Source organism: Silurus aristotelis, assembly GCF_946808225.1.
Source record: "Silurus aristotelis genome assembly, chromosome: 9".
NCBI classification, from domain to species: domain Eukaryota; kingdom Metazoa; phylum Chordata; class Actinopteri; order Siluriformes; family Siluridae; genus Silurus; species Silurus aristotelis.
Genome location: NC_139582.1, coordinates 16,231,918 through 16,259,144, shown reverse-complemented (window position 1 = coordinate 16,259,144; position 27,227 = coordinate 16,231,918). Strand labels below are relative to the sequence as shown.

The following is a 27,227-nucleotide window of genomic DNA, read 5'->3' as shown; positions in this document are numbered from 1 at the left end:
CCACTTCTTCACATGTAAACAGAAATTTAAGAACACGCTAAATTATTATGTACATGTAGGTTTAATGGTAAAATTAATCCAACATGGCTACAGTTCCATACTTTACATTACACCATGCAATTCAGTCATGAGGACCGACTTCACCGTACAACAAGACGATGATCCGAAGCGTAAATCCGAGTTCTGTACGTGTTATTTAGAGAGCTTTATCATGGAACGACCCTCCCAGTCACCGGACCTGAATCCTACTGTACTGCCCTGAGATGAACAAGAAATCTCCAAACGAGTGAAGAACCAGATGCTGAGAGTGTGAAGCTGTTCTTAATGCTTCATTCTGATTTTTTTCAATGAAAATTAAGCGCAACATCTGGACATTTATAAATTTGCTTGGAGTTTGTTGCATAGGAGAAAAAAGGACTGGGAGAATGACGACTCCTGAATTTAACGTTATGCTGCTCTACAAGCGTCTGCCGAGGGTCTGACTGTCCTAAAGCGAAGTATAAACAACGTATCGAGAGGAAATAAAGACGCAAAACAGCCTGGGAGCAGAAACAACGTGCAGATTTTATGGCAATGATGCAAACATGACATTACAGTTAGCAAATTACATTAATCGAACGATAAACATTTTATAGACCTCAAAGAAAAAAGAGGCAAACGTTTCTCTGGTGATGGATTTTGAGGAAAGAATAACACACTCTGTTTTTGCATATGATTAACGCACCATTCTTTATATTTATATGCATTACGCTTCTCTAAACGGTGACATCCTTCCATTTACTCCATTCTATTTATTTATTTATTTATTTACACTGTGCAGTAACCGGAGAAGTCATGAAGCTTTCTCTCAAACGTCCCCACCAGAGAAACATTTTCCTCTGAAAAGCCCGACGTCTCCGAGGCGCTTTGTAGCGTCGAAGCGATTATGGCTCTGCTGTCACTTTGCAATATGATGGCAATTCAGAGCGGAAGTCTAAACTCTCTTCTGAGCAGCTCTGAGAAGGAGAAATGGCCTGAATAACTACAAAAAGAGCTCATGAAGGTTTTGTGCGATTGCACTGAGGATTACATTTTTCATTTCCAGCATTTCTAGAGTTTTATATAATATGAACTCCAGTCTATTTAGTTTTCCAACACTGTTTTAACACTTCAGGTGTGTATAAAATAAAACGCCCCCCTCTTACCTCAGAGCCATTGTTTCTTCTACACTTTTGCAGGAATGGAAAGATGTAAACGACAGGAGTTATGTCTCTCTTTTCGTCTGTCTGTGGTTTTGGCGTTTCTGCCTCAGCTCTTGTCTGAAGTCGTAGCTGAACAGCGTGTGGTTTTCTCTGCACAGCCTGCTGTAGGCGTCTGATAAAGCTCTGAACTGGCTGACTGAGATGTCTGCCGGACGGAGGGTCGGGTCCACGTCGGCGCTCCGCAGAAGCTCCTCGGTCATCCGGAGTCTCTGAGCCTCGGGAAACAACATCCTGTACGAAAGAAGAAAACACACTAACATCACACTGACGTTCATTCAATTCATTGTACAAGTTTGTTCCTTATAAATTAATACATTTAAGTTTATCCCTAATGATTAAACCAGTGGTGACTGTGGTGGAGGAAAACCTCCCTGAGATGGTATGAGGAAGAAACCTTGAGAGGAACCAGACTCAAAAGGGGAGCCTCATCATCTCATCATCCATTACAGTTGTTGATATTAACTACAGTCCAAATCCAGCCTCAAATTTCCGTGATGTTCTGTAATATCACGGATCTCCAGGATGTGAAAAAGGAATTGCTATTAATTGTAATTTTTATCAAACTCGTCACTCGGCCTCCATTAATCACTCCATCACAACGATCTGTACATAAAATACATCAAACAATCTTTATTCCTTATGCCAGAGTTTCGTTGTAGCAGGTTCGTGATGTGGGGTGCCAACATTTTTATCAGTGATCAAAGCTGTTGTACTGACACACACACACACACACACACACACAGCTGATTAATGAACAGGGTTCAGCTCGCTTGTGTTCAGGGCTCCGACTTTAACAAGAGAAACTTCTCTTTAGAACTTCTTGTTTTATTAATATATTTATTTTACAGCCGTGTGCTCAGACGTCTTAAGCTGCCTTCTTTAAATCAGGACGAGCAGAACAGCTGTAAAAAGCATTTCCTGTTGATTTCTCCTCGTCTCAGAATTCAGCCATGTTTCATTTATTATTTTATCATAAAAAAAAAAACTTCCCATTTAGGGAAGTAATATATAGAGCACTAACTTCTGACCAGAAGGTCGTGAGTTTGAATCCATGCACCACCACTAGGCTAGCACTGCTGGGGCCCCTGAGCATGGCCCTTAACCCTCACCTGCTCATGGGGTCTACCAGATACCAAAAACGTACAAATCCTCAAAATTAAAAAACAAAAAAAGATCTACTCGTTTGCTGAAACTCAACATTGATATCTGAGTAGATGTTAAAGGTGAACAGGGAGGAACTTCTCGTCTCCTCTGGTGGCTGACTGCTGGACACGATCACACACTCCAGTGCTCGTGATGTTTCTCTCTCGCTGCTGTTATGTTATATGATGTTTTAATGAGTTATCATCACACTCCTGGTGTCACCCAAATGAGGAGGGTTCCCACTTTAGAGTTTGGTTCCTCTCAAGGTTTCTTCCACTTACCATCTCAGGTAGTTTTTATTGCCACAGTTACCCCAGACTTCATCATCAGGGGGAAATACCCATAATTCACTCTGATAAAATTTTTGGTTCTATTTTTCTTACATTCTGTAAAGCTGCTTTTAGACAATTGTGGAAGGGGAAAAAAAAAACGCTTGAGAAATAAATGAATTGAGAAGGACGGAGAAAAGAAACAGAAGAAGGAAGAAAAGGAAGAAAAGAAAGAAGAGAAGAAAGGAAGGACATACAAATAAACGAATGTAGAGAAGAAAGGAAGGAGGAAGGAAGAACTAACGGACGATCATAGAGAAGGAAGGAGGAGGGAATGAAGAGAAGAAAAGAAGGACAGAAGACAAGGAACAAAGGAAAAAATAAAGAGAAAGAGAAGGGGAAGAAGAAATGAAAGGATGATTGAAGTAAGTAATTAATAAAGGGAAGGAAGTAAAGAAAGAAGGAAGAGAATAAAGGCAGGAAAGAATAAAGAGAAGAAAGGGAAGGAGGGAGAGAGGGAGGGAAAGAAAGAAAGAAAGAAAGAAAGAAAGAAAGAAAGAAAGAAAGAAAGAAAGAAAGAAAGAAAGGGTACACATCGCTTACTCGAGTCCTTTGTGGCAGTGCTTCCTGCGGAACTGAAAGACGTTCCTGACCACCTTCTCCACGAGCTTAAAGGGCTGCTGGATGTGTGGATGAACCAGAGGAGTAAAGTGTACCACCCCCACGTCCACCTACACACACACACACACACACACACACACACACACAATCACAATGAAGCATGACTCCCACGTACACACAGGGAGGGAGAGGTGGAGGAAGGGATGGAGGGAGAGTTGGAGGAAGGGAGTGAGGGAGGGAGGGTGATGGACAGATAGCTGGAGGAGAGGATGAGAGGTAGAACAGAAAAGCAGTGACGCAGCAGTTGCCACAGTAACACATGTTTGAAGGGGCCATGAAAACAAAAGAACGCCTGCGAGAGAGTGAAAAACAGCCACATCAAAAAATGTACAGAGAAGAAGCACTGCGCTGTTTTCAGCTCCGGATAAACACCAACATGGACGTGGGAACGTTCACGAATGATCTGATGGTGGGATCAGTGAAAGGAGGAACCTACATTAGGCTCATCTCTCTCTCTTTCTCTCTCTCGCTCTCTCTCTTCCCCCAATCCTCTAGTCAGCACTAAGCTAATATGACAAACTGTTGAAGTAATCACAGCAGAGCAGGAAAAAGAGCGATGCTGCTCTCCTCCCCACATCTCCCTCCCTCACCGCCTCGTTTTTCCCCCTCTCCGAGGCACAGCTCTTCCTTTCATTGTGAGCAATAAAATGGTACTGCACACAAGCCAGAACGAGCGATTGAGCGGAGGAATGTAGGTTTCTGGATCTTTTCCTTCTCGTGTACCAGGAGTACCTTTCCGACGTGTTTATCGTTTCTTTCTGGTGGAGAGATTATAGGGACCCCCTCAGGACTCGGGGAGGGAAAAAAAAAACGGATACGGACATGATAACGTCAAGACAACAGTCGACTACATTTCAACCAGGTACGTCTGCAGAGTCGGCGTCTTTCAGGGAAGGCGGTCGGTTTTCATTTTTGTTTGATTTTGGAGAAAGGGACTGTGCGGGGGAAAAAAAAAAAAAAACTTAATTAGCGTGCGGGAGAAAGAAAACAACACGTCGCTCGGCTCTGCGCCGGCTCGCTGTTAACTTTTGCATGCTGCAGTGATGCAGGGATTCCTCTATCGGCTCTGCACTTCTGCTCACAACTTAAAGCCGAGACACCGAGAGAGTCGTCACGCAGCACAGGCGTTTGTTTCTTTAATTGGGAAAATGACACCGAGAAAATCAATGCTGATTTAAAATGCCTTTTTCTGCACTATTCCGAGTCTCATCTCCGATAAAGACACCCTCCTCTACTGATTACACCTTATATGATCTGTAGGCGATAGGTAGGTAGGTGTGTGTGTGTGTGTGTGTGTGTGTGTGTGTGTGTGTGTGTGTGTGTGTGTGTGTGTGTGTGTGAGAGAGAGAGAGAGAGAGAGAGAGAGAGAGAGAGAGTGCACACGCTTGTGCATGTTCGGGGTGTTAATATAGCGACTGATACATGCACCTAATTATTGCAGTCTACACTTTGGAGAATGATTTATGATGCAGCATCGTCACGTCCTCGTCCGTGATCTTTAGACGTTAATCCGCTGACGTGAGCTCATGAAAAACCAGTGCCTCCGACATCGCTTTCGCTTCAGCCAGGGATTTGAATAAAAGGGAAAAACGAGCTGAAATTAAACCCAAACCATTTCAAACAAACTGATTACAAACAAAATTTATCTGAATCTCAGAAAAACTTTTAGATTTTAGAATTACTGTAGTTGTTTATAAGCAGCTTATATAAGGATATAATAGTGTTGTTACAATGTTATATAACAGAAGAAAAAATCTGTAACGCGTGGATATTCTGATGCAGTGAATTTTTTTATGTTTATGGAGTCTCACGTGTCAGAGCTTTTTAACAAGACTTTGTTTTATTCCTTAGATATAAAAAGGAAGACGACTATTTATAAGTGTTAATAATAATTATAAGTGAGAATGCACTTTGAATATAAGTGAGAATGCATGTTATTTATTTTGCCAACAGAAAATACAAAAATAAGATAAAGTTTTATCCCCGTAAAAAATGTGAACTAAATGCTGTGGAATGAGTTTTGGGAAGCGATTGAAAAAAAGTGTAAAGCGGAAAGTTTTCAGACATAAATAACCCATTAGCCCCGCCCACAAAATCTCCATAAACGGTACAAATCTTAAAGAACCAAAAAAAAAAAAAAACTATGGTGACTACACAATGAAGGAGCGTCTCCTAAACACAAAGTGTGTTACATTTTCCTGTAATGCAGCTCAGCCAATGCACCACTGATCCACACCAACTCTTCATTTTACAGCGTTATTACTTTAGTTCTAATTAAACCGGCAGTTTTACGTGTCTTAATTCATAGATTTGTTAAAAAAAAAAAAAAAAAAAACCATTAAATTATTTGGTCTTGTTATACACTTATTTACACCAAAATAACAGGGTTTTAATGATTTATTTCTATGTAAATTTTGTATCCACCATAAGACCTGAGGTCTGAGTTCTAGAACTTAATCAGCAGAACAATCGTTTTTTAGGAGCAGGGTTTCTGCAGAGTTCACAAAGTCAAATTTAAGACTTTTTAAGACAATTTAGAAATAAATTTGTGGCCTACATCACGGCATCAGAAACACTCACAGATACGTTGTTGGCGACTGGCCTTAACCTTGACATAATTGCGTTTTTTCAAGTAAAGTCAAGCTTCCACGTAGATAAAAAAAATAAAAAAATAAAAATGTAAAAAAAATCAGGTTTTACGTTTGTGCTACAATCCAGGAGAGATTTGCGCCAAAAACAAAGCTGATTGGCCGTTGCTCTCATTTATAGTCATAATACAGCGAATTCAGGACCTAGGACAGCGAATAAGACTTTTTAAGGCCAAAAACTGAGATTTTTTTATTTTTTAAGACCTGCGGAAACGCTGAGAAGCGATTATCAGTAATTTAATGCAGCGGAGTCAATAGCTTTATTAGGATCTAGTAAAAATTGTGACCTGATGCATTTCTAAACCATAATCACACATTCACAAAGCTCACGTTAATAACATTCTCAGAGTCCCTTCAACCATTTTCACCTCCAGCAGAAGGGGCGTGTGATGGGTAATTTGTCATTTTTTGTTATTGGGAGAGACTGAAGGACCGAAGCGGGTGAAACCCCCTCAAGAGGGGGAAAAAAATTGTTCCTGAACATTACAATTCAATACACAGCTGGGGAAATACAGGGCGAGAAAACAGTCCTGCATAAATCACGATGGCGCTTCCCAAAGACAAGGCGCAAGTACTTTAGTGGAGGGAGAGAGGAGGATGGAGGGATGTGCTGCAGTTCCTGCTGCTGCGCAGAAGAAAATAAATAAAGTGCTGCTGGAAAACCCCAGGCATGGAGCAGGAGCAAAAGTGTTGCGTGATGCCTGCAGATCTTTGCAGCCGAGACACAGGAAAGAGAAAGGGTACAAAAAAAAAAGGAACGTTGTCTTCGAAACGGGAGAATAAATGAAAGTTCTTTCTGAATGTAGCGTGAGGGTGAGATCTGAGGTTCCAGTAACCTGATTGCGCAATAAAACGGGCGACAAACTGAAAAACGCATCCGTGTCGGAATTTCATTTGCATTTATATTAACAGGAGCGTCGTTGGGTGTGGACGCGGGAACGAGGTCGTTTTGGGCTCGGGTGACCTCAGGCCTCAGAGCTGCGTGCACGTTCCGCTAAATCTGTGAGACGTGAAGCTATAGAGGTTTGATGCGAACGATTTTAAAAATAAAGCAGTTGGAAATAAAATATGAGAGAGAAAGCATCATGATGCCCGGTGAAAAGGTGATAAAAAAACAGAGCGGGGTGCTTTTAATATCATGCCGTGCCTTCAAACTCCCAGGGTGCGTGTTAGCAGTTTTCTGCATTCACAATTATTTATTTATTTAACATGATTTTTCCTCTCTCTCTCTCTCTCTCTCTCAGCATCAGACACTGTGGCAGGAGGGAGTCACTTGTACCGTCAATCGACACAAATCTTTGCAAATAAACATGACTAATATGTCCTGCATGAAACGTATCAGGTTTCATTCGAACCCATTTCACACGGATTGAACAAATATAACACATCAACTCCATCTTTAGAACATCACCAGTCATTCTTTACACAAATCCTGCACTGATTTACCGCCAGTATTATTTATACTAACCAACAATATAACCGCTGTGGCTCTCGTTATAAGGCTGTTAAAATGGTTGTGAATCTCCGTATTGGGTGTTTTTGGTGTTAAAAACTAAATGTCAGCCGGAAAACGGACATCGTTTGTGCAGCTGATACCTGACATTGTATTAAATGAAGGTCAGCAGAACAGAAAACACGAGTGTGAACTGTTGCTAGGGTTCGCTTTGGGTTTACTGTATGTATTGATCCGGGATGAAGAATCAACAGATCGAAAAACACACACACACACACACACACACACACACACACACTTTCAAAACAAACCCAAGTCAAGTAATGAAGTTAAAGCGAAGTGCATTACGTAGGTCATGCGGTCTGTACAAAACGAGCCCAGAGTACACGTTATCGCTCTCTTTCTCTCAGTCCCCTTTGTCATTCATGAAGCAAGGTCGTAGAAGCTCCTCCATCTCCTCTCCTCTGCAGATGGAAATGGGGGGGTTAACAGAATAGGGAGTGTCTGTGCCTCTGTTGTGTTTGTGCCTCGAATTAAACCAAATTCACCTTATATACAAAGGAAAAAAGAGGACGAGTCCTTAGATACACTGAGCATTTCAAACATCTGGCCAGATGAAAAGTCAAGGACGGATCGTTCAGGTTGTATTAGTTTAGAACAATCGTGCATGATGGACGATTGCGTCAAAATCGAAACATTCTTAACCTGATCGTCTGCATCGATTACTCATTTGAAAAACACAAAAGAAAAAGACTATAAATGCTAATTGTATCATTTCTAAATATTATTTGGGCTAGAAAAAGCCTGGGCTAGCTAATGAAATTCCCATCATGCAACAAGCTTATGTTTGTCGGTCTAAGAAAGAAATTATTGGTTAGCATTTTTTTTCTATGTCGTACTTTTGTATTAATTCTTCCTAAAATATGCACTAATTATGTTAAAAAATAAGTGACGTATAAATTCTTTCTATGTTAACATTATATTTTTGCAAATTAGCCTCAGAGTAAGTTATGCTAGCTACTGTCCTATGAATAGGTGCTTTATGTTCTAGCATAAAAAGTAAATAAATTCTTTAAAAAAATCTAACCTGTTAAAGCGTTAAAGCGAGTGTGTAATTTGGTAGACAAAAAAAAAAAACCTTTAATATTTAAAGCCCTCTGTGTTATGATTAGGGAGCTATACTCAGGGTTGCCAGAATTATGTTCTTACACCTTAAGGTTTTTAAATTCGCTTTGATTCTTTACAAATGTTAATGACAATTAATAATACGAAATTCATAATTCATTTTTTGGTGTTGTTGGTACAAGTATATTGTATAGTTTTTCTGGCCAGAAGCTTTTTTTCTCCCTAAGGAGAAATTTGATAAACATGGCAACCGAATGCTAACACTTACAATATGCGCCTGAGGTTTAAAAAAAAAAAAAAAATCTAGCTTTTAATCTGCGCTTGCAGTGGGCATAATGCAGATCTGAGGAGGGGTGTGTGTGTGTGTGTGTGTGTGTGTGTGAGAGAGAAACGGAGAGAGAGAGACCGGGGATGTCCTCTCCAGAGAAGAAGATAGACTGTGTGTTTGCGTGTGTCTTTGCAGCGTGTGTGTACAGAGCGCGTCTTCGTTGCTTGTGTGTTGTGAGCATTTGCGCGTGTGCGCGACTCTGCACCAGCCGGAGGTGAGCATGTGTTTAAAGCTTCCTGCCGTTTTCCTGTAAACAGAACCGTTCAACTCCGCTCCGTCGTTTGTCTCTTAACGTTCATTATAAATCTGCACAGCACGAGCGAGCGGCAGCTGTTATGCAGTCAGATTGCATACTGAGGCGTTCAGTTACTTCACCTGATCACCCGGTGTGTATGCGTGAAACGCGCGGGTCACGTAGCGAGCTTTAATCTCAAAAAACAAACCACGTATCTTCTTCGTGAAACGAAGAGAGCCATCAAACCGATCAGGGTGTCTCTTTGAAGACAATGTTGTTTATCCTTCTTTGTTCGTGATGGTGAAGGAAAAAGTGCTGAAGGAGGAGGAGGAGGAGGATGAAGATGATTGTCTCTTACTCAGTTTTTTATTTATTTCCTCAGGAAGGCGCTGGTGCTGAAGAGGCGCTGGTGCTAAAGAGGACAGGACGCCCAGACGAGCACCTGTGTGAATGGTGTTCAGGCAGACACATTGGTCACGATGGCGTCCACGGGCACGCAGATCTTCGGCTTCGTGCTTGCCCTCCTGGGCATCCTGGGTGCCACAGTGGCCACACTGCTCCCCAACTGGAAGGTGAGCGCGGACGTGGGCTCAAGCATACTCACCGTGATCTCACAGATGCAGGGCCTATGGATGGACTGCACTTGGTACAGCACCGGCATGTTCAGCTGCACGCTGAAGTACTCTGTCCTGGCGCTGCCCGCGTACCTGCAGACGGCACGCACCACCATGGTGCTGTCCTGCGTCCTGGCCGCACTCGGGCTCTGCCTGGGTTCGCTCGGGCTCAAGTGCACCCACTGGGGAGGCGGCCGGAAAGCAAAACGCCACGCCGCGCTGGCGGCCGGGTTCTGCTTCGTAGCCTCGGGGTTCCTCTGCCTGGTGCCTGCATCTTGGTACACCAACGAGGTCATTGCTAGCTTTCTGGACGCCAGCATACCCGAGAGCAACAAGTTCGAACCAGGCGGGGCGGTCTACGTCGCATTCGTCTCGTCTGGTTTCCTTCTCGCCGGCGGCTTCATCTTCTGCCTGTCGTGCTCGGGCAAACGCCACGGTCCTCAGGATCTCGTCCTGCTGCCTCCGGATAAACTGTTACTCCAGCAGCAGCAGCAACTCCTCCAGCAGCAGCACTTAGACCAGCTCCAGCACCAGTACTGCACTCTCTCACCTCTGGATAATAAGACAGGGTATAGCCTGCAGGACTATGTGTAAAGGAAATTGCGCTCCCTCCTCCTCCTCCTCTTATTCTACAAGCACAAAATGGTGGAGGAATTCCCAAAGTTTGAGAACGGACCAGTGGTGATTAACTGCAGCGATGTCTAAACAAGCGGACAATTAATAAAACAGCTGAGTAAATTAAATGTCTCCTGGGAAGTGGATTCGTTAGATAAAAAAAATAAAAAATACAAAATAAACACACATCTAGGGATGCATCGATACTGTCTAGAAAAATCGACTTAGTATTTATAAACCAATCAGCAGTGTTCGGCAATGGTCTCTGTAGAAGTCGACGGATTCGTCAGTCTAAAATCGATATTGATAGTTTTTCCAGGTTGCGTTATACAATACGAGAGCGGCCTCTAGAGGCGAATCAATAACAATATGTGCTGTGTCTTTTTTTTTTTTTTTTTTTTACATTTTGGATATAACTTGTTTAAAGTACTACGTTTTATCATATTTCTTTCATTTACCACATTTTCATGATTCAGTACTTGTTTTTTAAACAAAGTTCAGTACTATTTTACCAGCGTTTTTTATCCATTATCCAGCGCATTTATCCAGTATCCATTTGATTAATCGGTTATCGGCAAATAAGATTTAACCTATCTATCGGTATAATCCACTATCGGTCAACCTCTAGTTTTTTTGGCGCTGTTTATGCTTCCTGATATAAAAAATTCACGCACTTTTACCGATAGACAGCTAGCGGGGTTTTGTGTGCAGTTAATGATATACTAAATGTAGAGTGTTTTGTTCGCATTTCTGCACCAAACAATAATTTTGCATGTATGTACTATATATTGTTATTCAAAGAGCATTATCTGTAGAAACTTTTGCTCGGGGGGCGAGTTTTGATGTTTACACTTATTATGGACTTGTATTGAAAATCCTCCTATTGCTTGTTCTTAACAGTTTCTTAACTGACCATTACCGCGTCTAGATCGTTGCTCGGTCGTTACTCTGAGCACTTTGGAACCTTCATGTGGTGTAACGTGCTATCGGAGGGATATTTTGTTACAGACTCGAGTATGCACGTGATACGGGACCAATACCAACGGAAGTATCGATGCATCCCTACACGTGACCCCCCCCCAAAGATAAGAAATGAAAAGCAATCAGTTAGCTGCTAAAGATGTTTTTGTAACCTCTGCTCTAAAGTAAGACGGCAATACGTCTCCTAAAGGCAATAGTACCGGTAGGAAAGACCTTGTTTTTGTTTTCTCTTTGTACTCTCTCTCTCGGGTCCTGTCCGTTTTGAGTAATAGCAGAACTAATGAAATCTCTTGTCTTATTTTGTTAGCTGATAGAATGATTGATATGATCGTTGCCTAAGCATGCAGTTCGGATCGGAGCCTGTGCATAATGCAGCGGAATGCCTGGTAGAGACTTGACTCATAGCCACATTGCCTGTGCCTAAACAAAGAGAAGAAACTAGAAGTAGAACATTATAGCGAGCTGTTTTTTTTATTTATTTATTTATTTTTTTATAGGAGAAACGTGATTAGAGTGTGAATGGAGCTGCGGGTCTGGAATGATACCTCACACAAACCAGAACATGATGTCTGTGTGTGGGGTGGGTTTTTTTTGGGTTAAGCTTGCTCAGTGCATGCTGCTTTCTGCTTTATCTCCCTCTCTCACACACACATCCGGAGTTTGCTGCATGTGTGCTTTTTTTTTTTACCCACGTCAATACTCACTGCTATGGAAACCAATTCCTGAACCCAAATATGTGTGTGTGTGTGTGTGTGTGTGTGTGTGTGTGTGTGGAGGTCTGTGTGAGTCAGTAAGCTAGAGAAAAAAGTGTGTGGCTGTTTAGTAGTCAACTCCGTTTCATTGGGCGATCCAAAGACACCGCCGGAACCCGAACCCCGGACATTACGGGCCACTCTGGACCTCCACACTCTGGACCTTCATGGCAGTGACGCTGCGATTGACGCTGGCACTGACGCGTGTTCTCCCCTTCGTGATTTGGGCCGGTTCCCATCAGCAGTGCATCTGCCGTCAGATTAGCACCAGCAGGAGATCGCTCTTCATCTCAAGCTCCACTGATTTCACAGTGCCATGCTCATCCTCCCGCACAGCCCTAGTTCTCTACGTGCCGTATGCAAAGGTGTGAGCTTCGAGAAAACGGTACCAAATCCTACATAAAAGTTCGAAGCGTAACTATTGGCACCATTTTATTTATGGGCACTGATGCCACCAGACATACTGTTGTTTTCATCCATTTCCTGATGCCCTAAAGCACTATACGAGTGTAAGGGTGTGACTGCTTTCTTCTTCATGGACCTGCCTTCTTGCTCTCCTGAGACAAGGATTTTAATCCATGCTGGCAAAGCGAGCCCTGGCGCTGATGGATGGCACGGCGCATTCTTCCTCTCAAAGCAGATTCCCACAGGCGAGCAGATGGCTCTGCCCAGCTTCTCCCTCTTGCAGGCATCCGTGGGCGTGCTGAGTGGGCACGGAGATGCTCTCCTGGGGCAGATTACTCCGCCCTTCATGCCCACGGTGCCAGCGCTCACGCCATAATGACTAGCATTACTCGATGCAATAATTTTCCTCCTCATGCCCCGTACACTGCCATAGATTGAGCTGTGAATGTGCCAAATCCACACTATTTATAACACGATCCCACTGTAATTTAACTGATCCTCTTCATTGTCAGGTGCAAACATGGGCGTTTATATAACTCCATTACAACCAATCATCATAAGCCATTTTTATTCAGCACTTCACAATAGATTTTTTTTTTTTATATATATATATATATATTTCTCATGCTTTGGGATTCCTTTCTGCAAAGTTCTGTGATGCAGTATATATATATATATATATATATATATATATATATATATATATATATATATATATATATATATATCTCTCTCTCTTCTGGCCAGTTTGGCAGCTTGATTGATGATGTTTTTTTGTTGAAGAGAATATACATATATGCAGTCCTCAGTTTTAACACCCAGGCATGTTTATAGAGAATCTTCTTTATAAGAAGACGACGCATTTTTTTTACACCTTGACTCGTGTAATCCCGCATTTACTGCAGATGTTTTGGTGGAAATATTGCTGAATAAAAAGCAGATTAAATGTAAGTAGCGCGTTTCAGACGTGAGGCGGGTTTAAAAACCGTGTTCACGAGTGAGCTTCACGTGGGAGGCCGGGGAGCTCTGTTCGGCGGCGGACTGAAGGGATCTCGGGGGAAACGGACGCAGCTTATTTTTGTGAATGCTTCAGCACTTCCTTATTTTTTTGCAGAGAAATGAGCTTCACGTGTGTCTCTGCTGTTTTAGTCTGCTTGTGCAAGTAGTTCTATTTTTTATTAATAAAACTATTTTGTGGACGCAATTTCGGTCTGGAAAACGCCATTTTCTTCAACTGTCTCTGTTTGTTGTTGACATTTTTATTTCCAATTCTTTTATAGATAAAAAAAAAGAAGAACGTGCAAGTTTTATCCTTTGTCAAGGATTTTCTCAATGTCCCACTTCATTAAAGGACCAGTGTGCCGTTTTTGGCGCCCCCTATCTGCCTGCAAATGAACTGCAATTTCATGCTCCCAATTCAAACCAGCATGATCTAGAAGTCTCCTAACTCTCATCTAACTGATTGAGCAGGAACTAGACATCCATTCTGGCATTTCTGGGCCAGAAAAGTGCTTGTAGATATTATGAGCTATTTGCAGAACTCTGTCGAGTTGATGAAGAGGTTGTTTGTTTAGAGAATCGGAAAAATTTGATCCGCTTGTGCGACTTGACTCGTCACGTTTTTGAGAAAACGCCCAAAATCATACACGCTGTAAATGTAATTTTATCACGACACTGGCAATAACATGATTTTGTTCAGCATGTCCTCGTTTCTCACCTCCGTATTTTAGTTTCTCTTCGCTGTGATAGTCACTTGGTGCAGGAGTCGAAGTGAGAGAAATGACGTGATTAAACATTTTGAGCGCTCCGAACATTAAAAACTGCCCTCAGGGTTCCTACACATTTTTCATTTCATAAATCCAGAGTTTTCCAGACTTTCTGTAGGATTTTTAAGACCATATTAAAATAATGATTCCAAACTCCAACATGCATGTTACAATCTCTGATGTATTCTGTTCTATCACCAAATAATTGCAGGAAGTTTGTAGCTACTGTGGCTCATAGAAATTAAAACCAAACCATGTTCAAAGTACATATTATTAAAACTGAAATTCTAAAACATTTAATTTCAATTCATATTTGATCTGTAAACATTTAATCCTACAGCAACTGAAAAAGTCCATTAACTACTGACCCCACTGACTCTGAATCTACGTAATGACAGCTGATTTTGGGTTCCTCATCGTTACGCATGAAATCCCTGATGAGCTGGGGTGTGTGTGTGTGTGTGTGGGTGTGATGACTGTCAGTGGGCTGTAAAGCTGCAGGTTAGTTGTCCAGGTTGCAGCACATAGCACCCCAGTGTGTGTTGATGTTGCCGGATTTGGCTCGCCGCGAGCCACGTCACACAGCCTGAGCCGTCCTGTACTCGTTTTCACAGAGCTGCCACGTCTAATCATCCACTTTCAGCCTAACGCACCCGATGGCGAGCTGGCAAACCCGGCAACCGGCGTTATAAATGGCTCGTTCCTGCGAGGGCGGTGGGATCGCGTACCATCGCGTTGTACCTCGGCTGGTCGACTCTTCAGCTTAATTGCGCTTTAAATCAATATTGACACGGAGGCTTTTTCATGTTTCCTCTTTTCAGAACAAACATCCATCCGACCGCGATTATTTCAGGAAATAAACTGTTATGAAACCTCGTGAGGGAAAATCGAGGATGAAGAAGGAGTCCTGTGCGTTTAACCTACATTTGCTTACTGGGTCTCTGTAGTACACCAGAGCAGTGACGGATTGCGGATCACGAGTCAAACCCTCGGGTGCTTTTAACACCCACTTCTTCCCCGTTAAACTTCTTACGATCGATTTATCAGTGCTGCGAGATCATCAGACATCATCACAAAGGAGTTTACAAAGAAACCTTGAGAAGAACCGCCCCTGGTTGGTTTCTCCTGCAGGTGAGTCCATTTAAAAGGCTTGAATTTTCCCCTGCGGCTATTTTATGGTCATCTCATCGGACTGAAATGGCGTTCAGCGCATGTTAAACAGAAGCTTATTTCCTCCCAGGTTGCTAGGCTACGCCACATCTACATTCCTCCATAACTACCAAAGGGTTAATTGGGAATCTGAGAAACCCTAGGAGCTATTTTTTTGCCCAGAGAGTTTTTACATTGTGCTCTCAGTAATGCACGCCGTCTCACATGTAAAAACAAACAGCACGTGGCGTCAGTGATTGGCCTATAGAGGCTGCTCTCGTAACCACAGCGGACAGGGACCCGGAAAAAACTCTCTGTATGGATGTTTGCCCATAGCTGATAGTGGACCTCTAATGCCTCTGCACACCTAAAAACATAAGAAGCTTTTAAAGTTTATACGTTGTCTCTTTGAATGGATTAAGTGATGTCAAAAAGCTCCGGTTTCTCAGGCCAGTAGATACTTCTTCTTCTTCTTCTTTCGGCTGCTCCCATTAGGGGTCGCCACAGCGGATCATCAGTCTCCACACCACCCTGTCCTCTACATCTGCCTCTCTCACACCAACTACCTGCATGTCTTCCCTCACCACATCCATGAACCTCCTCCTTGGCCTTCCTCTTTTCCTTCTACCTGGTGGCTCCATCTTCAGCATTTTTCTACCAATATAATTCATGTCCCTTCTCTGCACATGTCCAAACCATCTCAATCTCGCCTCCCTCACCTTGTCACCAAAACATCCTACATGTGCTGTCCCTCTAATAAACTCATTTCTAATCTTGTCCATCCTCATCACTCCCAACGAAAACCTCAACATCTTCAGCTCTGCTACCTCCAGCTCCACCTCCTGTCTTTTACTCAATGCCACTGTCTCTAATCCATACAACATCGCAGGTCTCACCACAGTCCTATAAACTTTCCCTTTCATTCTTGCAGATACCCTACTATCACAAATCACTCCTGTCACTCTTCTCCACCCACTCCACCCTGCCTGCACTCTTTTCTTTACTTCTCTAACACACTCTCCATTACTTTGCACTGTTGACCCCAGGTACCTGAACTCCTCCACCTTCTCCACCTCTTCTCCCTGCAACCGCATCACTCCCCTGCCCTCCGTCTGTGGTGCTCTTCCTCGGCATGAAACCATACTGTTGCTCACAGATGGTCACCTCTTCTCTCAGCCTGGCTTCCACTACTCTTTCCCATAACTTCATGGTGTGACTGATCAACTTAATTCCCCTGTAGTTACTGCAGGTCTGCACATCTCCCTTATGCTTAAAGATCGGTACCAGCACACTCCTTCTCCATTCCTCAGGCATCCTCTCCCCTTCCAGAATCCTGTTATACAATCTGGTTAAAAACTCCACTGCCATCTCTCCTAAACATCTCCACGCTTCTACCGGTATGTCATCTGGTCCAACCGACTTTCCATTCTTCATCCTCTTAATCGCTGCTCTCACTTCCTTCTTACTAATCCTATCTACATCCTGCTTCACCAACTCCACATCCTCCAACCTTCTCTCTCTCTGATTTTCCTCATTCATCAGCTGCTCAAAATACTCCCTCCATCTTCTCAACACACTCTCCTCATTAGTCAACACATTTCCCTCTCCATCCTTTATTGCTCTAACTTGCAGTACATCCTTCCCAGCTCGGTCCCTCTGCCTGGCCAATCGGTATAAATCCTTTTCTCCTTCCTTAGTGTCCAACCTCTTATACAGCTCCTCATATGCCTTTTCCTTGGCTTTCGCCACATCCCTTTTTACCTGCTGCCGCATCTCCTTGTACTCCTGCCTACTTTTCTCATCACTCTGTCGATCCCACTTCTGTTTTGCCAACCTCTTTCCCCTAATGCTCTCCTGCACTTCCTCATTCCACCACCACGTCTCCTTGTCTTGCTTTCTATTTCCAGATGTCACACCAAGTACTTTTCTAGCTGCCTCCCTCATCACTCCTGCAGTAGTTGCCCAATCATCCGGCACCTCTTCACCACCACCAAGCCCCTGTCTGACCTCTTCCCTGAACCTCACACTACACTCTTCCTCCTTCAGTTTCCACCATCTTATTCTTCTTTCAAACCTTACTTTCCTCCTCTTCTTCTTCGCCTCCAAAACAATCCTACCACCATCTGCCCTTCCACATTCCTCTCCTTAAAACCATACCTACCCATCACCTCCTCATCACCTCTGTTCCCTTCACCTACATGCCCATTAAAGTCTGCCCCAATCACCAATCGTTCTTTCCTAGGTACACCATCTACCACTTCATCTAATTCACTCCAGAATCTTTCCTTCTCCTCCATCTCACAGCCAACTTGTGGAGCATAGGCACTGATGACATTTATCATCATCCCTTCAACCTCCACCTTCACGATCATCACCCTATCAGAAACTCTCTTCACCTCCACTACACTCTTACTGTACTCTTCCTTCAGAATCACCCCTACACCATTTCTCTTTCCATCCACACCATGATAAAACAGTTTAAACCCACCTCCAATGTTCCTGGCCTCCCTTTCCACTTGGTCTCCTGAACACACAACATATCTACCTTTCTCCTCTCCATCATATCAGCTATCTCTCTCCCTTTACCCGTCATAGTACAAACATTTAAAGTACCAACCCGAACCTCTACTCTTCTACACTGCTCCTTTTCCTGCCGTCTCTGTAGACATCTTCCTCCTCTTCTTCTCCTCCTTCGGCCAACAGTAGCCCAATTTCCACCGGTACCCTGTCGGCTAACGATACATGTGGCGGTCTTGTTAACCCGGGCCTCGACCGATCCGGTATGAAATTCTCATTTGTGATCCGGCACATGTGATTTGGCACATGTTTTACGCTGGATGCCCTTCCTAACGCAACCCTCCCCATTTACCCGGGCTTGGGACCGGCACTAAGAGTGCACTGGCTTGTGCCCCCCTAATGGCTGGGTTCAGGCCAGTAGATACTAATGAGCACATATGAAGATACATATCAGGATTACCATGGATGTAACCTGAATCAAATTCTACTCTGGTTGGAAAGACGAAATGATCCTGACGTGCACTGAAATACCACTGCATGTTCGCCTAAGAAAGAAGAATCATCGAAATGACTCATGAACCATGAAACCAAGCAACAGTCATCTCCAGACCTCACATCTGCATCAGTGCTAACGAAAAGCAGCGACGCAGGATATGATATGCGAGGGTATGACCGTGTATCTATCTCTCTCTCACACACGGTGACCTCTCCCTGATGCCTCAGCAGCTCTAACCCCAGGGCACATCTCTGAAGACTGATGATCCTGCCCTCGCCTGGTGGGCTGTAAACTGCTGAGACAGGCACGACGAGCCCGAGAGAGAATCCTATCTGACAATTCACAGCTTGTAATATTCCACACAGAGCACTGCCTCACTGCTTCACTGCTGCAGGGCTTTATATTTATGCTCGTGCATGAAAACCCCACGTCAAAAAAAAAAAAAAAAAAAAGTAGTATCCGGGGAATATCTACAGTCTGTTCGCTTGAGTGAGCGTTGTTTATCAGGGAAACAAAAATGACCCAAGAGGGCGAGGGCTGATTATGCACGGGATGTAACTATTCTCCAGAAGGTGTGGAATAAAATGTAACGCTTCTGTATTTCAGGGTTAGAGCCTCTGTAACAATGGTGCACAAGGTGGGAGGTGTTGGGCAGCACATCCCAGTGCACATGTTCAGCCTTTTTAACCACAAAGCACCATTTTCTGCATCTTTCTAGCGAACGCATAGCACATTGAGGGTCCTACTATACTGTGCAGTGGACAAAGGGGATGAAATAAAGCACAAGTCATTTCCCCATCAAGCTGCTACTTAGGGGTGAAGCAGCGTGATTCAATAAATCTCAATTACGCAATAAATTCTGGACATTTTTACAGGAGCCACGACGGCGTCATGCGGCAAACACCCAGGCCGCGGCGTAAATGATTGAATATTCATCTGATAACGTCCGAGTTAGGAGGATTTACTTCTCTGCGTGACCTTGCCTGGCCGAGAGCGTCAAGGATCGGATTACCGATTCATAGAAAATAATACGTCTACGTTCTTCCGTTCTATAAACGAAAGCGCATTCTCGTCTGGAGCGTATAGAAACCTGGCCGTGATCCAGCCTCCTGCACTCCTCAAATGTTTAAGTGACCAATTTCCAAAAGTGCTTCATTTTAAAAAACAGGTGTATTTTTAGATTTAACCTTGAGACTTGATGAATTAAAGGAAAGCTGCCAGGGGCTTTTGTATACCCCTGATACCTCAGTCGACCCCATTTGGAAATCAGATCTGGCCTCGTTTATCATAATGAGAGCGCTGATCCTCGACGTGGCCACTGTTCTGTTCATACACATGCAAATTAAAGACATTTAATATTAGTCAATAAGACGATTTCATTATTATTTGATAATCCATCGTGTCACCTGTAAAGCACGTGGCGCTGAAGAAGCTGGGCAGTCTGCAGAACGGGGCAATATATCGATATAACATTAATATTGCGATAAACGATTCTGTGATATAATTTTATCTTAGATATCACTGGAACAGTAAACTATTTCTTTTGTTTGTTTGTAAATCTTTATTAGTCAATGGCACTGTATAGATTTTGTTAATTTTATGTCATTTAAAACATTTTTAAAAACATTTTTACATCAGTGATGTTTTTAGTTTATTTTACCACTGCTTCATGAACAGTTTATTAGCTAAACTTTTTTTAGGCCTTTTATATTCACATTATCATTCTTCCTTTGCCTGATTAACAGTTTCTATAGATCACAATAGATCTAATTGCTTCCTATATTTTAAACTTTTTCAAGCATTTTTCTGGCCCTGAAAACAGCTCCGCCCACAAACAGAGGTGTCAAATCATGCACAAGGTAAATGTGGGACAGTATCAAACAGGCATTGATTAAATATTTGAAAAATGTACATTAACTACTTTCAGTTCTTTTTACATTTTACAAGAAATATTCCTTCCATTAGTGGTGAATTGTTGAATATTGCTCAAATTATGCCTTAGAAACAATTCAATCAATTTTGCCTGAGATGGAAAAAAATTTATAAATAAAAACATTTTAATGCAAGAAATTCTTGCATTAAAATTAAAGTTTCTATAAAAATCAATGTCTTATTCGAGCAGCTGTGGTCTGTGTATGGACTGCATTTCAGAGGCAGAAAAATGCATACAGCAGTTTTAAATAAAAAAAAAAAAATAAACCATATTGGTTTAATGGCAATAATGCAAATTGATCTGATTATTATTATTATTGATTATGAGTCTGAAATTTTTACAACAGTGTGATGCCCTTACTATTGCAATTTTAACATGAGTGTTGCTGTAATCTGAAGGTCATTAAGAAAGTGTGTGTGTGTGTGTGTGTGTGTGTGTGTGTGTGGCCGGGAGCAGAGCCGACGGAGGCATTCATCAGGCCAGGCATGTGTTCAGGGCGCTCCACGCCTCGCTCTGCTGCCTGATCAATCGCCATCATTCATCCATCTCTGGCCACTTTCTCTTGTGTGTGTGTGTGTGTGTGTGTGTGTGTGTGTGTGTGTGTAACAAACATTGTGACTCCCGCAGAATGGCAAAAAATAATGAATGAATTAATCAAACATTTTTAAATGTAATACAAAACAATAAATAGAACTGATAATTATATATATTTTATTTTGTATTTTTTATTATTTCACATTTTTTGGTATGATGTTTATTTTGTCTTCTAGAATCCATTTTATAATTGTCATTTTATTCTAATTTCATTTTATTAAAATTCAATGGTGTATTTTATTTGTAATATTTTATTAGCAATATTTATTATTTCATTATAATATACTGATTATCTCAATTTTATTTTTTTAATTGTTGAATTCGTTGTTTTAACTCTTTATTGCTGACACTGCTTTAGTTCCATCTAACGAGCAGCTGCTGTGTACAAAGTGTGTGTGTGGGTTAATGTTAAATAAATGTCAGGTAGGAGGAGGGACACAAGTGTGTGTGTGTGTGTGTGTGTGTGTGTGTGTGTGTGTGTGTGTGCGCACGCGCACGAGATCCATGTTGGTAAAGGTTGAGTGTGCAGTGGGTCTGTGGTCTCTCTTTTCTCCCTCTTTCTTTCTCTTTCTTTCTTTCTTTCTTTCTTTCACACAAACACACACACACACACACACACACACACACACACACACACACACACACACACACACAGCTCAGCCAATCAGCACGTATGGCAGCCTTCAAGGACAGGCGAAGTCACATAACATGACAGAAGCAGGAGCCTCAAAGCCGTGATGTTTCGATGGTCAGACATAAATCAAGGTGCGTTACAAACCGGTCTAGCAGCACGTCACTATCACTTCATACCTCCGATTATCAATAACCCTGCTCTGGTCTGCTCTCGCTCCCTCACATCACGCCTCTTTCCTGATTATTCCGTGTATTAACACACCCAGACTCGCAACGTTATTGTCTTCACGCAGTACAGCAGCTTTAATCCGTTCAGAACGCAGGGTGTGTAAATAAAACCCACACGCAGAGGAAAAGCAAAACACTTCACAAATCCCATCAGGGCTCCACAGCCACCGTGACCTTCTCCCACTCAATTCCACCCTCAACAATACGCCCGAAACAATCGTACCACCGCGACATGCTGCTGTTCATCGACAATGCAGGAACATTGCAACTGAAAATGTAGCGACGAGCTCAAAGAAACTTACAGGTTATTAAAAACGCTCGATTAGAGGTCAAAGAGGTCACAATCGTGAAAAGTCATGTTTATAAGCAGGGCGCTGCAGGGAAATTTGGGTGGTACTGTGGTGTCTGGAACCGGAGCAGTGGAGTGGTTCCCAGGAGAAAACTCACGCTGTTTTTGTAGATCCAAGCTTGTCGCTTATCACGAAGCTGAGCAGATAGGGGTAAGTCCCCAACAGTGAGGGTCCAAACCCCCACCCGTATAATGTGCACCCAGAGTCTTGACTGTTAAATCCACCACGGAGTAATTATATTGTAATTCCTGCATCATAATTGAAATGCAATTACAGTTAAACCCAAATCGCTCAAATAAAACTCCTAAAGCATGACGATGTAAGAACGTAAAAACCTCTTCTTAAATATTTACGCTCAACAGGGAAACAAACTGCTGCGGTTACAGAACATCATGTGACCCTGCATTAAAGCGATTCTGTATCTGTACTGTAAACTCAGTGAAAACCCAGACGTGTTGGTGAAAGACGAGTGTGAGGAGAGATGTGCAGACTCACGTCGGGTTTGGGGAGGAACGCTCGGCCCGGGATGGTGAAGCAGTGGTTCACAGTGCTCAGGTACTGCGCCATGACAGACAGGCGACTGCGTTGTCTGCTTCCAGTGCTTGCTGTTAATCTCTAAAACAGAACCAGCAAACTAACGTCATCAGGTTGTACAATCACGAATACCTACACTTAACATCTGGCTTAACATATCATAAACTGCTGAATTCTGGATGTTCAAAAGGTGCTCACTGTCTAATCCAGCTGCAAAAACACAGGTGTATATTAATGCACATAAGACCTTTTTTTTCTATAGTAAAAGCTTGAGGACGACCGATTGTGTCAACTTCAATTAATTAAATAATAAATAAATAATATAATTAAATAATTAAATAAGGAACAGGAGTAACAGATGGTCTCCAGTGTCAGATGGTAAAACAAAGTTTTCTGAGAAAAAGCTGCGTATTTTTTCATCTTATTAACCTCAATATGTGAAAAAGAAAATGAAATCCATGACGATAGTTTTTCCGGGTTGCATTCGAAGCTGGAGTGGCTCCGCTGTCATTGCGAGAGCGGCCCTTAGTGGCGAATCACTAATGCCACACACTGTTTTTACACGCGAGACTGGACGGTTGGCGCTATATATGTTTATAGAGGGCTATATTTATTTATAAATTTATAATTTATAATAATTTATAATTGTATTTATTCATGTATATATTAATATTTTTTTAATTTACCGGATTTTCATTATTAAGTACTTTTTTTGCAAAAGAAAAGTTCTGTAGTGTTTTTTTTTATTTTTTTTATCCAATATCCATTTTAAAAACCAAAATCATTTGATTAATTGGTTATCTGCAAGTACGATCCAACCTAGTGATCAGTAAAATAGGTCAACCTCTAATGTGTACAGTCTGTAACACTCTTTATAGGTGGTGTGTGTGAGAAAACGAAGCACTTCCGTATGCCTGCTGACGAACAAGATCAAATTAGTTCATTAATTTGAACAGTCCCATGTAATTAGCGTTAATTTGCTCATCCGATATACATGACTTATCAGAACAAGAGTAAAAATCCCTACAGCTATTAAACTCACGAGACATTTGCTGCCGATCCTCGCCTTCTGTACAGCTTCAGTGAAAATGAAGGGGAAAAAAAAAGTTTGCACACCCTCGAGGACAAAATTTACCCTCCATTATATCACAATTATTAACATTAATAAAATGTAAAAAAAAAAAAAAAAAAAAAATCATTAGCCTCCCTCCAATAATACTGATCAAAATCTCATTTCAGATATTTGAGATTTGTGCAATTTTTTTCCCCCACAATTCTACATTTATTTCATGGCACAAACAAAACTTTGAACCACCAAAAAAATTTTTATGAATTTATTTTTTCTTTTTTTTTTTCTAAATTAAAATAACAGAAATAAATATAACAAAAGAAACACACATTTACATTTATGCCATTCGGTAGACATCCAGAGTGACATATTGATCTCATTCATAAACTGAGCAACTATGTGGTTAAGGGCCCTCCTCGGGGGCCCAGGACCACTCAACACACCAGCATGGTGTGGCAGGGATTTGAACTTCTGACCTTCAGATCCAAAGTCCAATGCCTTAATGCCTTAACCAGGAAACACACTGTGTATAAAGTGGTGCTGTGATAAGATGCTGATTTGCCCTCACATCCTTGAATTGATAATTTCCCTGTAACGGAATGTCCCCGGAGTTGTTTTATTTTACTTATACGACGACACATGGAAGCGCAAACTCCTCTGCACTGAAGATGTCAAAAAGCAAGAGTTTCCTGTGTGACACTGGAGACTTCTCCCCTGAACATCCCTCAAACAGACAACATGCTACAGAAATAAGAACGTGTCCATGAATGTACACCTGCACCACAGTCAGGCGCTGCTCATGTTCTCACCTCTGCCACCTCTTTCTGGAAGGTCAGCGTGAGTCTGGTGCGTCCGTACACGAACGCTCCGCTCCTGTTGGCCATCTCCTCCAACCATTTGATGATGAGTGGAGTGGAGACACTGAAGGGGAGATTCCCGATGATGTGAATATCTGGAGGCTCTAACACACACACACACACACACACACACACACACACACACACACACACACACACACACACACACACACACACCATTAACACACCAGCAATTTCATCATTAGGGATCGATATTTGTATTCATATATTATTCATTTTCTTAATTGATTTATTTCTGTAAAGTTGCTTTGTGATTATTGTATCTCAGTATTTACACTCAATTTTACGCTGAAAGTGATCTTTTACTTTGCGCTCTTGTTTACAGAAAAAAAGAAAGAGCTCTGGTTCTCCTGAGGCCGAGAATAACATTTTTTATTGAAAATGTAATGAAAAAAGATTTTTGTTTTTTTGCAAACTTGCACACGTTCGTGTTTTTAATAAATGAATTAATTTTATTCTTCTGCTACATTTTCAAATTATTAGAATCATATCACAGGCTACATATTGTTGGGTTTGTGTGTGAAGTGTGAATGAGATTTGACTTAAAGAAGCCCCCAGATGCTTTTGTACCACCGGAGACGGTGTGTGTTATGAGACTACACGTGCACGTTTGTGATCTCAGCGTAAATCAAACCAGTCTTACCATCGTCCCATGTCTTAGTGAGGTGTGCAGGGAAAGCAGAGCTCATCCTGTACGCAAGAACGTCACCGTGGACGATCCGGACTCGTCCTGGAGCCGCCTCAGATAACAGCTGCTCCAACACACAAGCGGGAAAAACCATCAGACAAAAGCTGCACAACGGATCAGACTTTATTCTGAAGTTACAATGAAGCGAACAAAATCATCCACAACTTTAAATATCGGATTTTACTGTCGTGATTTATTTCAGTACACTCTGATTTATAGATTTTCATTTAATTATTATTATACTATTTATTATTCTTGTTATTCGTTTTAAAACTACGTTCATTTCTGGTTCTCCATCGTGTGAAGACCAACACACAGACCTGTAATCCAGGTATAAAGCGCAAGTCCTTCTCCACAACCAGGAGATTAGCTGCACCGGCATTCAGGATGGATCTGGTGAGTCCTCCAGGCCCGGGTCCAACCTCACATACACACGCGTTCCTCAGGTTCCCCGCCTGCCTGACTATTTTATCTACAGCACCACAACATCAACATGATCCAAGTCACAATCAGGTAGAAAATCACGTCCTCTTACACACTTAGCCAAGGATTTAAATTTTATCTGTTTCTAGTTAGACTTAATAATCTTGAGCTAATTCCTGATCTCACTTATGTTACAGAAGCTGTACATTTCTACTAAAGTTAATAAAATCTCTTGACCAATCAGAAAAACACTTCAGTGCTATAACCTCCACATTAACAAGAAGAAGATGATGATTTAGGTACAAGTACAGGTACTTCCTCACCTGTGAGTCTCAAGTCCAAGAGGAAGTTCTGTGACAGCTGCTTCTGAGCTCTCAGGTTATACAGTTTGATTATTTCGCTGATGGTTGGAAGAGGAGGCAAACGTAAAGTCGCTATTTTCCTGGACGCTGCCATCTACATAGAAACACAGAACATCTTAAATTCCCAAACCTCAGGAACAAGAGCTTGAATCGAAATGACTTGTTTACTTCAATTCAGCTCAATATCATGAATATCAAAGTGGAATCTGTACATCCAATTTCCAACTATAAACATCAGGCCATTCACTAAGAGTTCTAAAAAATTAAAGCTTATCTGCTTATTTTTGGCTGCCATTATAGCTGTTTACATTTCAATGTCATAATAATTCCTCGTGGTTTCTTTAATTGCTGGAGTTCATTAATCAGCCTTCAGTGTTATAGTGAACATTGGCCTCAAACTCGGTCAACAGCGACACCTAGTGGTCAAAGCAGCGCATAGTAGTCGGCAAAATATCGGAAATGACAGTATTCGATTTTTATTAACATATTTTCATGCTTTAAACGACCTTATGAAGTCCCATTAATAATACGAAATTTAATATGTACACGCTCGGTTTCCCGAAATACGCCTACAGCATGTTTAATCTCATAACTAAACATCATTCACGGCATAGAAACAAAAACTCGCTAAGCTACCATGCTAACTGCTAATAGCTGAATAATAATCCGTGTTTTAGTGCCATAGAAAATCACACACACGTAAATAAAAGAATTAAAAAGCTAAAAAAAAAAAGTGCACTTGACCTCTTCTAAACACGTTGCCCTCCACCTGAGACACGCCGTGCTCTAAACCTCCGGTTAAACTTCCGGGATGGACAACGGAACTATTATTTCCACCAATGAAATCCTGCGGATTTTGGAGTTGGCCAATCGAGAACATGTGAGGCGGGACTTCTTCACCCACTCCATGCGTTTAACATATATTACTGATTTAAAAGCTGTTTTAGGGGGAATTAAATAAAAAAAACAGCAATAAAACCAAAAATTAAACGAATTATTTTCCTTTTAAGAGTCAACTACATATAATTAATGTTATATTTTAATACTTACAAACACCTGTCTCTATAAGATTTATAAGATATGTACTCTAGGGTTTTATATATATATATATATATAT

The 27,227-nt window shown here is 41.8% G+C and overlaps 2 protein-coding genes across 5 annotated transcripts in view; one reads left to right on the top strand and one right to left on the bottom strand.

Annotated features, from left to right (window-relative positions):
* tfb1m (transcription factor B1, mitochondrial) overlaps window positions 1-26,982 on the bottom strand; it is a 31,967-nt gene extending 4,985 nt beyond the window's left edge. The window contains exons 1-9 of one of the 2 annotated variants that reach the window (XM_083551119.1): window positions 26,855-26,982; window positions 26,072-26,204; window positions 25,646-25,797; window positions 25,281-25,389; window positions 24,569-24,720; window positions 22,652-22,771; window positions 3,257-3,384; window positions 1,185-1,472; window positions 545-995 (exon numbers count right to left, since the gene is read on the bottom strand). In XM_083551119.1, the coding sequence (XP_083407245.1) occupies window positions 1,244-1,472; window positions 3,257-3,384; window positions 22,652-22,771; window positions 24,569-24,720; window positions 25,281-25,389; window positions 25,646-25,797; window positions 26,072-26,204 (1,023 nt within the window). In that variant the 5' untranslated portion in view covers window positions 26,855-26,982 and the 3' untranslated portion in view covers window positions 545-995; window positions 1,185-1,243. Of the gene's footprint in view, window positions 1-12; window positions 1,473-3,256; window positions 3,385-22,651; window positions 22,772-24,568; window positions 24,721-25,280; window positions 25,390-25,645; window positions 25,798-26,071; window positions 26,205-26,854 lie in introns of those variants that run through there. The other variant, XM_083551118.1, reaches the window with a different exon arrangement.
* On the top strand, window positions 3,418-12,478 carry LOC310731466 (claudin-20). 3 transcript variants are annotated; one of them, XM_083551144.1, is made up of 2 exons: window positions 3,418-4,196; window positions 9,506-12,478. In XM_083551144.1, the coding sequence occupies exon 2, from the start codon at window positions 9,603-9,605 to the stop codon at window positions 10,329-10,331; it is 729 nt and encodes a 242-aa protein (XP_083407270.1). In that variant the 5' UTR covers window positions 3,418-4,196; window positions 9,506-9,602; the 3' UTR covers window positions 10,332-12,478. The 3 variants fall into 3 exon arrangements, with proteins under 3 accessions (XP_083407270.1, XP_083407271.1, XP_083407272.1); XM_083551145.1 differs by lacking the exon at window positions 3,418-4,196 and adding an exon at window positions 8,977-9,102; XM_083551146.1 differs by lacking the exon at window positions 3,418-4,196 and adding an exon at window positions 9,150-9,274 and having other exon boundaries at window positions 9,506-10,536.
* Window positions 26,983-27,227: the final 245 nt, after the last annotated feature.